At 34.1% G+C, this 12790-nt stretch overlaps 1 protein-coding gene across 1 annotated transcript; it reads left to right on the forward strand.

The window, feature by feature from the left end:
* The first annotated feature begins 9379 nt into the window (after nt 1-9379).
* On the forward strand, nt 9380-12302 carry LOC114376763 (protein PNS1). The gene is made up of 5 exons (XM_028335025.1): nt 9380-9552; nt 9658-9954; nt 10104-11030; nt 11422-11655; nt 11739-12302. Exons 1-5 carry the CDS (start codon nt 9535-9537, stop codon nt 11913-11915), a joined length of 1653 nt encoding a protein of 550 aa, XP_028190826.1. The 5' UTR covers nt 9380-9534; the 3' UTR covers nt 11916-12302.
* Nucleotides 12303-12790: the final 488 nt, after the last annotated feature.

The raw sequence follows: 12790 nt of genomic DNA on the forward strand, positions 1-12790 counted from the left end.
TCTTCAGTCTTCAACTGGTAAGTACCCCAAACCGAGCTTTTCAATTCATTCTATGTACCCGTGGTGGTCCCCATTTGTTTCATGAACTTTTATTCTCGTTTTCATTTACTTTCCATACCCCCTTTTGACGTGCTTCAGTCATTTATTTAAGTCATTTCTCTCCTAATCAAAAAATAAAATAATTTTCCACCGATCATTTGATTTGTAATATCCGTTAATTTCTGTTAAAATGAATTCCGGTCGTTCGGTCGTGCCGTAACCACGTTGGAAATCAAAAAAGAGGTAAAATAATAATATAATAATCAAAAAATACCTTTTAGTAAAATGAAGCGAAAAAATCAATCGGACGTTTTCTCTTTGGGATTTCTCATTCTTAATTGAATTGACTAATAACTAAAGTGAAACTAAGGCTAAAATCAACCCGCCTAGTCAAGCTCGTCCACAAAAAAGTCACTAAAAAAGGATTTGAAAGTTTATTATCTCAGTTTTTTACCAAGTAAATGGATCATTTTTAAGGTCCAACGCCTTAAAATGATCACCTTTCAAGTAAAAAGAATCGCTTGATTCACTCTTAAGGAAGAACTACGTAGGTCTGATTTCCTCTTCGATGGAGGGTACGTAGGAGCAAGAGCCCCGCTTTTGTGGACCTCAAAAATAAAAAAGAAATAAAAGGTAAAATAACACAATTTCACAATTCTAAAAATAGGTTGTTGTCCTTTGAGACAAACGTGAGAGGTGCTAATACCTTCCTCAAGCGTAAATACAACTCCCGAACTTAGAATTTTCGTTTTGACCGGTTTCCTTCGGTTTTTCCGACGTTTTTCACAAATAAACGTTGGTGGCGAATCCGCGCATCTTTCCTCCTTTGGAAAACGCACCCATGAGCCTCGCCTCGCTTGCCCGCAAAAGGGCATGTTGCGACAACCCTTATCTTTTATTTTTTAGGATCAGACGACAACACCTGTGGAGATCATGGAGATATCGTCTTCTTCACTTTCATTGTCCTTGTCACCATTGCTTTCCTTTTGAGGTTTAGTTGACATGCATGATTAGGATTAGAGATAATTGCTCTAAGTCTAGGATCTGTTATTCTTTATGTATTTTGATATAAGTAGAACTAGGCTTCAAAACTTTTGGCATATGCAAATTTAGTTATCTCACTTTATTACTATATGTGTTTTTTATTATTTTGGGGTTGTATTGTAACTATTACCCTATTCAGGGAAACATCGATGTTATAACACATTTTACTTAACGTATATTTTGTAAACCATATTTGTCTCTTTTATTTCATTATGTTTGCTTGTTTTAAATGTATGCTTCTAAGCGAGACAACACTAAGCTTTTCTTTTTGAAAATTTAAATGATACATTATATTTACTATGAGATATCAACTTTAGAAGTTAATCAGTAGAAAGATTTTGAAAAATTATGTAAAACTTCAATCTACCTTTTCTAATTGACAGTAATTGAGTAATTAAAATAAAAGTGACACATTTACGAAATGAAAATAAGATTAAATATTATTTGTATGTAATCCCGAATTTAGGGTGTTATAGTCCTAGGTTGCAATATTGACTATGGGGACATGAACCACACGACTTGATCAAAGGACCATAAAGTGATATGTTGAAATATTTGAAGGCAAATTGAGCAAAAGAAAACATTCTTAGACGCATGTGATCAATCCGCCAACAAATTGTTTGTACATGAGAGTTGGAATTTTGTCATCTAATGGTGGGCATTGTGGGAGGTATTAGGGAAGTAGTTTTGACAATTGGGGGTATTTCTTGAAAAAATAAATAAATGAGAGGCATTTTTAATAATCTAGGGAGATAGATTTAACAATTGCCTAATGCATGTTTGTTAGACTCATTAATGATTTGGTCCATCGGGTTGGGCTAAGTTGGCCCAATTAGTTTCAAACCTAAAATTCTAGAGTCAAGTTTGATATTTTCTATAGGGGAGTTGCTTTGGGCACCAGCAGAATTGCTGGTACACCCAACAATTTTTTATAATCCCCATTATACCCCTTTGTTACAAGTAGCGCTTTCCTTCTTCACTTTTGTTCACACAACCTTGTTTTTTTTTTCCTTCACCTTCATTCTCGTGAGAGGTATTCCATGAGATTTTGTTGTTCATTCTTGTGTTCTCTTTGGTCGAGGTGCATTGTTTATGGTGGTTCATCGGCAAGTGGTGGTTGTGATGGTGGTTGGTTTGGCCATTAATGACAAAGGTAAGTTGTTGATTTGATTTTTTTTTCGCATAATACTTATGGATTAGGAATCTGTAAGAAACTTATGGATTGTTAATTTGTATGCTTCTTATGGATTTTCAATCCGTAATTTTGTTTTAAATGTATTTGTTATTTTTATAAATTTATTTCATTTTTTAATTAGAAAAAATTAGAATTGTTAATTAAAAAAAATTAAAACAGATATAGTTTGAATATTCATTTAAAAGTTTTAGTTTGTATAGTTTGAAAGTAATATTAATGTGAAAAGAATTTATACATAATTCTTTTTTCATTTTTAATTTAATGTATTATATTAATAAATGCAGTAAAAAAATGCTGCGAAAATTATATGATAGTATAATTATGGTGTGGTTAGGGGTTTTTTGTTTGTCATTGAAAATTTTTAATGTTTTGTTAAGATGGACGAAGAACAGTGAATGTATGACAGTATAATGTCTGAAGAAGTTAATATGAATAAACAAAATGAAGATAAAGCTGGTGTGAATGAAGAACATGTTGATTGTTTTGATGCGTTCAATACTTCTCAGGTATTAATATGATTTATTGTTATTAAAGCAATTAAATGAATGTCCCTTAAAGACTAAAATTGTATGGATTGCATTGTAGGTGTTTGCTACTCGTGATGATGTTCTACATTGGGCTCGATTTGTTGCTTATGAAACTGGATTTGTGGTGGTAATTATGAGGTCATACACAAATAATGGTATTAGAGGAAGGACCTCATTTGTTTTAATTGGTTGTGAAAGGAGTGGTCAGTATAGGGCCAAGAAGAAAGATTTGGTAAGAACATGTACTGACAATAGAAAATATGGGTGTCCCTTTAAGTTGTGTGCGAAATCAGTTGTGGGAGGCGAAGGATGGATAGTGAAGTTAATTTGTGGGAGTTACAATCATGAATTGACGAAGTCATTAGTTGGACATCCCTATGTTAGTCAACTGACTAAGGATGATAAAATCATTGTTGTTGATATGACAAAGTCAATGGTAAAACCAAGAAATATTCTTCTAATGTTGAAGGAGCACAATGCCAATAGTTATGCAATAATCAAGCAAATATACAATGCAAGAAATGTTTACCGTTCTTCCATAAGAGGCAGTAATATTGAAGTGCAACAACTAATGAAGCTTCTTGAATGGGATCAGTATATTCATTGACATAGATTAAAGGATGAAGATGTTGTACATGACATATTTTGGAGTCATCCTAATGCAGTCAAATTAACCAATGCCTATAATTTGGTATTTTTGATAGATAATACCTACAAAACAAACAGGTACAAGCTGTTGTTACTTGATATTGTTGGTGTGACACCAACAGGGATGACATTTTCAACTGCTTTTGCCTATTTGGAGGAAGAACGTCTGAATAATGTTATTTGGGCTCTACAACGGTTTTGAGGTCTTTTCCTCAGACATGATGCACTCCCCAGAGTTATTGTTACCGACAGAGATCTAGCATTAATGAATGCAGTGAAAACTGTATTCCCTAAGGCTACCAATTTGTTGTGTTGGTTTCACATTGATAAGAATGTGAAGGAAAAGTATAAAACCCTGGTTGGTCAAAAAAATGCATAGGATTATGTCATGGAAGCCTGGGGGAGTTTGGTGGATTGTCCTTCTGAGCAAGAGTTCAATGAGTGTCTTAAGAAGTTTGAAACTACTTGCTCACCATGGCCAATGTTTGTTGACTACCAATTTGTTGTGTTGGTTTCATATTGATAAAAAAAAATTGTGTTTGTTTACCTGGTTGTATATTTCATATGTAGGGTTGAGTCTGCTCATTGGGCCTTAAAGAGACTACTACAAAATAGCCTTGGAGACCTATGTAGTGTTTGAGAAGCCATGAACAACATGATCTCGTTGCAACACACTACAATTAAGGCATCTTTTGAGACAAGTACACATATGGGTGGACATGTTTTTAAAGCTACCTCAGACAAGAGACTACTTGGCATGGTATCAAGGTATACTTTAAATCAGATTGCTGCTGAGTTTGAGCATGTACATTATGTTGGCAAAAACCTTCTCGTTGTGGATGTATCATGAGAACTACTCACGGTCTTCCATGTGCATGTGAGGTATATAGATATGTTGTTGGTACCATACTACTTGAGACAATCCATATGTTTTGGCGAAGACTAAGTTTTTCAAACCAAGGGTTACTTGAGCCTAAAGTGAGCATAACCGAAGATATGAAAACCATATCCAAGCGGTTTGAAGAGCTTGATATTTGTGGCAAAGTTACTTTGAAGAGTAAACTTTGAGAAATTGCTTATCTTGATTTAAACTCTATGTGTGCTCCTCCAGAAAAGGTGAAAACAATATGTGCTCAGAAGAAACCGATGAGCAAGCAACAAAGATTAACAAAGCGTGATTCGTCTTATTGGGAGTATGTTGATGCATTACATTCTTCACAGAATAGTAATTCTTCAGTCAAACATACTGCATCATCATCTGAGCAACCAATTCAAAGAAGGACCATGTCGATGTTGGATCAATTTCATCCATGCATTCATGATTCCATTGAAAACATTGTTGATGTCAAAGCTAATGGGTTAAGATTGTTGGCTTATTAGGTATGGGTTAAGATTTATGGTCATTGGTGTTCAACCATTTGCTTAAAGAACTTACAAAATGGTCTAATGAGTATATCAACCTGGTTGGTGGCATAGACAGATTTGAGGAATTAAAACAGTCCCTACTTGTTGATGGATTATCCATGGTATATAACTTTATTGTTACGTTTTGTTTGATTAAATTTGCTTTAAATAAATTCAATTTGTTGACTGTTACATGCAGGTTACCATGGACAAGTGGATGAATATAACCGACATGGGATATGTTATTGCATCAAGGTATAATGTCATCCTTGTTTCTTTTTCACTCCAACAAAGCATGACATTTTTTCCTCTTAGAAATCAACCACCAATAGATTCTTCTATGCATTAGGTCATATGTATTGGTCATATGTATGACAATCATTTTGTTAAGGTAAATGCATGATCATCCTGTTTGTGTAATTATTGTAAAAAATTATGTTATGATATTTTCAATGTGTATGTCCTTATGGAACAGGTATTTCTAAGAGATCGTTGTCCATTAATGCCACTAGCTTTGTTATGATCTACACATTGTCATCATCAGGCAAAGTAGTGGCCCACACCATATATTAGTAGAATGCAACAGTATACAAATTTGTCAAGGTTGAAAATAAACTTTGTTGATTTAGGTGAAGATTGAGCATTTAGTTACTTATGCGGTTGTCATGTAATATGATAACATACGTGTGTTTCCTTCGATGTTGATATGATTATGTATTTCACTTAACTTTCAAACGGTATTTACTGGGAGTATGTCTTAGTGTGTTTATGACAAAGTCAATCCATTGATCAAGGTTCAGCGTCGCGTATGTAGTTAGGGTTATGTTTAGGGTTACTATAGTACGTAGTGTCTCATGTCACGTCACTAATTAGGGTTTACGTAAACCTTTCCAAGTAGGGAAAGTTTTTACATTGCTATTTAGGGTTTACTTATACCTTTGCAATTAGGGGTTAGGGTTAAATCAATATTTAGAGTTTAGTGTTACTTGAATGATTAGGTTGGTTTGACTAATTAGGGTTATTAAAGGTTTAACATAATAATGTAAATTGGTGATTACTTTAAAATTCAAATACAATTTAAAAAAAAATTAATTAAAAATCTTATCAAACAAAATTAAATAATAAACATTGTTCAGTCATATTGCATACATAAATTATATAAAGCCTACAAAATCGCAAAACTCTTCATGTGTCTTTCATATGCCGCATTCGTCTTGATCGAACATAGACATTCCATTGCGCAGTGACACCTCTTGCAATCCTCAAGCACTCTTCAATGACAATGTATGTTTTTGTTCCTTCAGTTACTATCCTTAGGTTAAGCAGCCTTTCCAACCTTTCAGCTATTGCTTAGCAAGCCTCCTAAGAAATTATCAAAAAAAAAAAGTTTAGGGTTAAATCATGTTCAGATAAATTGAGTAACAATCACAATTGAAAATATATTTTACCATTGCATGTCGAGGCTGCTCTACATCAACATGTGCATCTTCAGGTGCTTCGTCCATAGCCGTTGCCGCCACTGGGTGTTGAGTAACATCTGTTTCAACAAATGTGTCATCATGCTGCACAGGTGGATGTGTAGGAGGATCCCCAGGTTATGTCGGACTCATGAAGGGATGAGATATCATTTAGAGCCACTTCATGTAGTCTGCTAAACACTGTCCAAATGTTATATACATCTGGTTCAACAAATGTGTCACCGGTGCAACATATTCAGAAAACTGAATTCATATATCATCAATGTCTTCTATACATATAGAAGGAGCAACAGGGTGTGAAGGAATGGTCTGCACATACCCAAACTTTCGTATAACCCTCTCTGGTCGGTGTATGAAAATAGATGGACCCCATCTGATATGTCCAGAAAATAAAGAGATAACCTCAAACTCTCTGAATGCATGGTGTTCACCATACGGAATCCAACACACAAAATCAAACCTCAATCTATCCAAATGCTTATGATACGTCGACACTGATAATACCTTCCCAGACTTTGAATGGCAGGCACGTGGTTTCTTCTCATCATAATCCTCAACAACAATAGCAGAACCAACAGAAGGAAAGCACTCGTAGATCCAATACTGCACATATTTAAAAAACATATAAATTCAACACAATTCTCAATATAAACTAAACAACTAAAAATAAATAAATAAAAAATAAATCAAATTACCTTTAAAAAGAGGCTCAAAGCTATGGAACACGCCTGTAATGGGCAGATGTTGCAACGATGCCACATCATCCAAGGTGATAGTCACCTCTCCTACCAGCAAATGGAAACTACTAGTTTCCTTATGCCACCTCTCCACAAAAGCAGACATAAGTCCCCGATCATCAGTGTCTAGCAAACATACGATTAAAGCAGACAAAAACAGCCATTAAGCCTTAGATCTTTGGAGCAGGCCTGTCAAATTTGTCAACCTTCCTTCCATGGGAGGATAACTTTAGCTCAGGATGTTCCTGAAAATCATAATTTAAATCATTTCAACAATAATAACAATACTTACGAAAATATTATTTATTTAAAAATATAAATACCTCTCCATTCCAAACTTTTGTTGCCACATGATAAACATAGTTAATAAAAAATAAAGTGTCATGGGGCTCGCCTGGAAAACCCTCGGCATGAGTAATTACATTCTCAACAGCTGCTTCTTTAGGTTGCTCATGGACCTCATCATCTGCATGATTCACATGTTGAACATCCTCAATCGGGGGCCTTTATCGGTATCACGACTTACTTATCTCCCTAAGGATCTTCCTATAATCCTGCCTAAAGCCCAACCCAAACATCTGGTTTTAACCATAATTTGCACATTAAAAGCATCGTTCAAATAATAGTACACTTTCATAAATATATATTTACTAATTTTTATTTAACTTTTTTTAATACTTTTATATATTCATAAATCAATACACAATTTTTTTTAAAAAAAAATGCAAGACTGCACAACACTAATTATTGTACACTTAAATATATTATAAAAATCTTACAACAAATTTTAAAATTTCCAATAAATGAGTCTTTTTTTACATTACTCAATACTATTTATATAAAATTTATTACTATTAGTGGCAAAATACTTATATGACTACATCAATAAAAAAAAATACTGTCATTTATGTGTATACATTTTCTTGTTACACTAATTTGTATAATATATACTTATAAAAATTTTGAATCAGTCATATTTAAATATTTTACAAATAAATGTTTCAAATTTCAAATATAATTTAATTTATTAAACAAAAAACATACAATCATTATTTATCCAGTTAATTCATTATTAAAAACCAAGTTATAAAAACAAATATAATAAATTAAATAAATACATATTTAAAAAACACAACAATATATATTTATTAAATAAATATTATTTAAACTAAATTATTAAATTAATAAGTTATTATATTGTTAATTTATTAATTAATAAATTAAAATTAAAAACAAGCATACAGATTAACAATTTGTATCCCTTATACGGATCCCCACCCCCAAATCGTGCCTGTGCATAAAATTCGAGAAAGAGGAGAGACAAGGACACTTATGGCGGCAATGGACAATGGTATGATGACTACGGTGGCGGTCACTAGTGGTGCGAATGGTGGTGGCGGAGGGGCAGCGAAGAACGAACGCAAGCAGAGGAAGAAGAGAGGCACAAGTACTATAGCGGGAGAAGAAAACGCTTTTAAAAAATAGGTGAAAGGCATTTGTGCCACTTCACCTAATTTGTTGGATGTACTAGCTCTTGGGCTCATGCCCAAAGCAAAACCCTTTTTATAGACGGTTTAGACCAACCTATAGAGTTGGGCTCCAATTCTCAGCAAAAGCTTAAAAATTAAATTGTTAGTTAACTATAGCAATTGTTTTAAAAGTCATAAAAATAATTTTTAATTGATTAAAAGTGTAAAACTTTCACATTAATAATGCATGTCTATTAAAATAGATGATTTTGACATTGATTCTGATTATCCGTGATGTAAAAAATGAATTTTTACATCAATTATAATCATAACAAATATAGAAAATCACTTTTCTATTATAACTACAATCAATTTACAAAATTATAGAAAAATGATTTTTTTATATGATTTTGTTACTAGCGTGATGTTAAATGCACAAAATTAAAAAATTTGGATTGCAAATGATAAAAGTTAGATTGTAAAATTTGTTAAAAAGAAACTTTGACGGTAAAATACATGGAAATATCAAAGTTGAATAATAAAATTCCCAAAAACAAAACTTGATTGATAAAATATGTAAAATAATAAAAATTTGATGATAAATTTACAATTAAGCGTAAGTGTTTCCAATTAATTTTTCATAACAACAAAACAATTCAATTAAAAAAAATTCAAACACTTAATTGAAAATTTATAAAAGTATATGATCTTATCTCCACGTTCTGTGTTTTGTTCTTCTGAGTTCTGACATGTGAAGGTGGCGTGGCTCCACGCGCTGTTGTGGCATGTTGGCGGTTCTCGACTGGTGGGCCCAACGTAAATGATATACTTTCTAAGAAACGAAGGAGGAGGCAACAAGGCATGGTAAAAACTAAAAAGTCCAAATGAAAACAACAGTTCAAGCTTTGCAGTAACGTCATCTCTCTACCAACATTCATTCCTGAGCTCAGCTGAGACACCGCAACACAGCCGCCACCGCCGCCTCACTTTCAAATGGGTGCCTCGGAACATGTACGTTAATGTTTTCAGATTCATGCGTTTAAAGGGGTTGGTTGCCATTTGTGCCAAGTTTTGATCTTTTTTTTTTTTTTATTGTCCTTCTTTTTGGCGTTGTAGGTGGTGGTTGAGAAAGAGAAAGAGAATGAAACTGTAGCTGAAGCAAAGAAGGAGGAGAAAGACTTGGAGAAAGGGGGTGGTGTGGGTGTTGAAGAGAGAAAGTTTCATAGTAATAATAATAATAATGATGTTAATGATCATGAAGAATCTCATATCTCAAGTTTCCACAGGTTGAACCCCACTAACCCTTTGAGAATTGTGATTAATAGCTCCACCAGAGTCGCAACTCCTCCTCCTCCTGCTCAATCTCAACGTTCTCACACCCACACGCGCTCCATTCCAACCCCACAACAACAAGTACTTTTTTATGGAAATTTTCATTATTTTTTTTTGTAATGATTAATTAGAAGGGATTCCTTGAGTTTGCAGTAATTTAATTTCTAAGTGGTGTGTTTTTTAAATGTGAAAATCTTGACGGATTATTATTCTATTTGGTTTTTGAACAGCAACCCGAACCCCAACCACAACCGGTGACACTGAATTCGAGAAAATACACCAACAGAATATCCTTGTTTCTTTTTGTTCTCCACATGTTTTTAGCGGTTACGCTTGTGTTTTTTCTCGTGTTCAAGGGAGTTCAAGGGCTAATCCAGGAATCAGAATCTAACAAGAGGAAAGAGAAAAACGTGTTAAAGTATTTTCTTCCCCAAGTGGAGGCTGCATCTTTTATGAGCATAATTCTTGCATTTATTTGGCAAGGGGCGATTAGGAAATGGCCAACTTTTATGCTTCATTTCATACTTTGGTTTACTTTTGTGGTGTCTCTGGCTGCTGGGATTCTCCTAATTTGCTTCCAAAAGCCCGCCACTGATGGTGTTGGAGTGTGTTTCATTGCTTTTGCAATTGGGAATGGCTTATATGCTTGTTGGGTAAGTCATAGAATTAAGTTTTGTTGTAAGGTATTGAGTTTGTCTCTTCAACCTGTCTCCAAATTCCCTGATCTGAGCAAACCCACTTATTATGTGCTTGGGGCTGGATTCTTGTGGATATCTCTATGGATTTTAGCAGTAATTGGAGCATTGAACTTCTATTTTCCTCCTTTGGTCATCATTGCATTGGTGCTGAGTTTGGCTTGGACTACTGAGGTCATGAGGAATGTTGTTAACATCACTGTTAGTAGGGTTATTGCCTTGTATTACCTCAGAGGAATGCAATCTAGCACCCAATTTTGCTTTCTGAGAGCCTTGACTCGGAATCTTGGAAGTGCTTGTTTGGGGTCTCTCTTTGTGCCTGCAATTGAAGCCCTGAGAATTGTCGCCCGGGGGCTCAATTTGCTTGAGGGAGAAGATGAGTTCATGTTTTGTTGTGCTCACTGTTGTTTAAGAGTCATGGAATCCATTTTCAGAAATGGCAATGGCTGGGCATATGTACAGGTAAACTTGTCTTCACAAACAAACAATTAATTCCCTGCTTAGCCTATAATCATTGTGTTTTGATGGTTAAAGAATTCCAAAACATCTTTTATTATTTTTATTGGTTAGTTATTTCAAACTAAGATTTATCTATAAGCTTGATAATTTATGTTGGTTTATCTTATACTCCTTGGATTCTTCTGTCATTATGGTCCCTACTCCCTACCTAGTTTCAAATTTTATTGTGGGCACATTTCTCTGTTCTCAAGTTATTACTGAGCAATCACCATCTGACTGCCTGTGGTTCTGAAAGTGGTCCTTCCTCCAACTTTATTTGACTGTAAATTCAGCACGATTAACACACATAGTTATCTAATTAAGTGGTTTAACTTATTTTAATTCACCTTAACAGATTGCAGCATATGGAAAAGGTTTTGTAAAGGCATCCCAGGACACTTGGGCCCTATTTGAGAAAGAAGATATGGTGTCAATTGTAGATGCTGATATAACCAGCTCAATTTGCTTCCTCACAGGAGTTTGCAGCGGCTCTCTTTGTGTCATTGTTGTGGCTGCTTGGACCTACAAAGTACACCAAACTTTCACAGCCACCCTATCCCTCCTCACATTCTTCATTGGATACCTTTTGGTTGGTACCCCTTATTTGACCACTTTATTTATTAACATGTGAATAATTAGTCTTAACTCTTAATTAACCTTTTGACTCTGCAGACTAGGATTGCCATGGCAGTGCCTCATGCCTGTGTGAGTTGTTATTATGTATGCTATGCTGAGACTCCGGAGAATAGATTGTTTGATAAAACAATTAAGGATCGTCAGGCCTTGTTAAAAACTGGCCGTGATGTGGTTCCTACGCCAAGGGGAATTAGGAGGTATACAAGGACCTAATTGCATCTTTATTTTTGATTGATTTTACACCTATTCAGGACATGGTTTATGTCCAAAAGGGTTAAAATTGAAATCCATGGTGGCTGGCTGAGGTGGTGGTTTGTTGAGAATGATCTGGCGAGGTTGAGCCATTATTGGAATGGAAGAAATGTGAAGGATAATCAACATGGCCACTACAGAAAGTGACTTTTGTTGTGGTCCCCCACCTCCTTGTAGTGTTTTGTATATTTTTTGCATATATACTTTTAGGATATTCTATAAGGTGAAGTCCCATCATTATTTTATTGCAAGATGTGCGTAGAAGCCACTAACTTTTTTTATTTAATTATTCTTGAAAGCGTTTAACGACAAAAAAATAAAACAAAATTGAGTCGTTGCGTGCTGATCCATGCTGCGTGTAAAAAGTTATTTTATACTGAAACAATGATATGAAATTTTGATAAGTTTAAAATTTTATTATAGGCTTAAATGTATTTTTAATTCTTAATAAATATTTTATTTTTGTAATTAATTTCTAGTAAATTTTTGTTTTACGTTGAGTTTATAATTAAGTAATAATTTTGTTTTTAGTTCTTAATATATTTTTTAGTCTTTGATAAATTAGTGAAATATATATTTGTTGTCTGGTAATTTTTTTATTTGTAATTAGTTGGGACTAAAACAAATTTACAAAAATCCTTCATTTTGCAAAATACCGCTCTTAGTGCATCCATGAAGGACAACAACTAAAAATTGCAAGAGTTATCTACAAGTTGGTCAATGTTGGACACAGGATACGAGTCTTCTGTGCAGTGCTTATTTAGATCGGTATAATTGATGTACATCCTTCATTTCCTATATTGTTTTTTCACAAGGACTACATTAGCTAGCTAGGT

This window comes from Glycine soja, chromosome 11 (assembly GCF_004193775.1).
Source record: "Glycine soja cultivar W05 chromosome 11, ASM419377v2, whole genome shotgun sequence".
NCBI lineage: Eukaryota > Viridiplantae > Streptophyta > Magnoliopsida > Fabales > Fabaceae > Glycine > Glycine soja.

Excerpts from the sequence above, each read along its gene's own strand:
- LOC114376763 (XM_028335025.1), top strand. Across the intron at positions 9,955-10,103 it reads TTCCAACCCCACAACAACAA|CAACCCGAACCCCAACCACA; the intron begins GTACTTTTTTAT and ends GTTTTTGAACAG. Across the intron at positions 11,656-11,738 it reads TCTTCATTGGATACCTTTTG|ACTAGGATTGCCATGGCAGT; the intron begins GTTGGTACCCCT and ends TTGACTCTGCAG.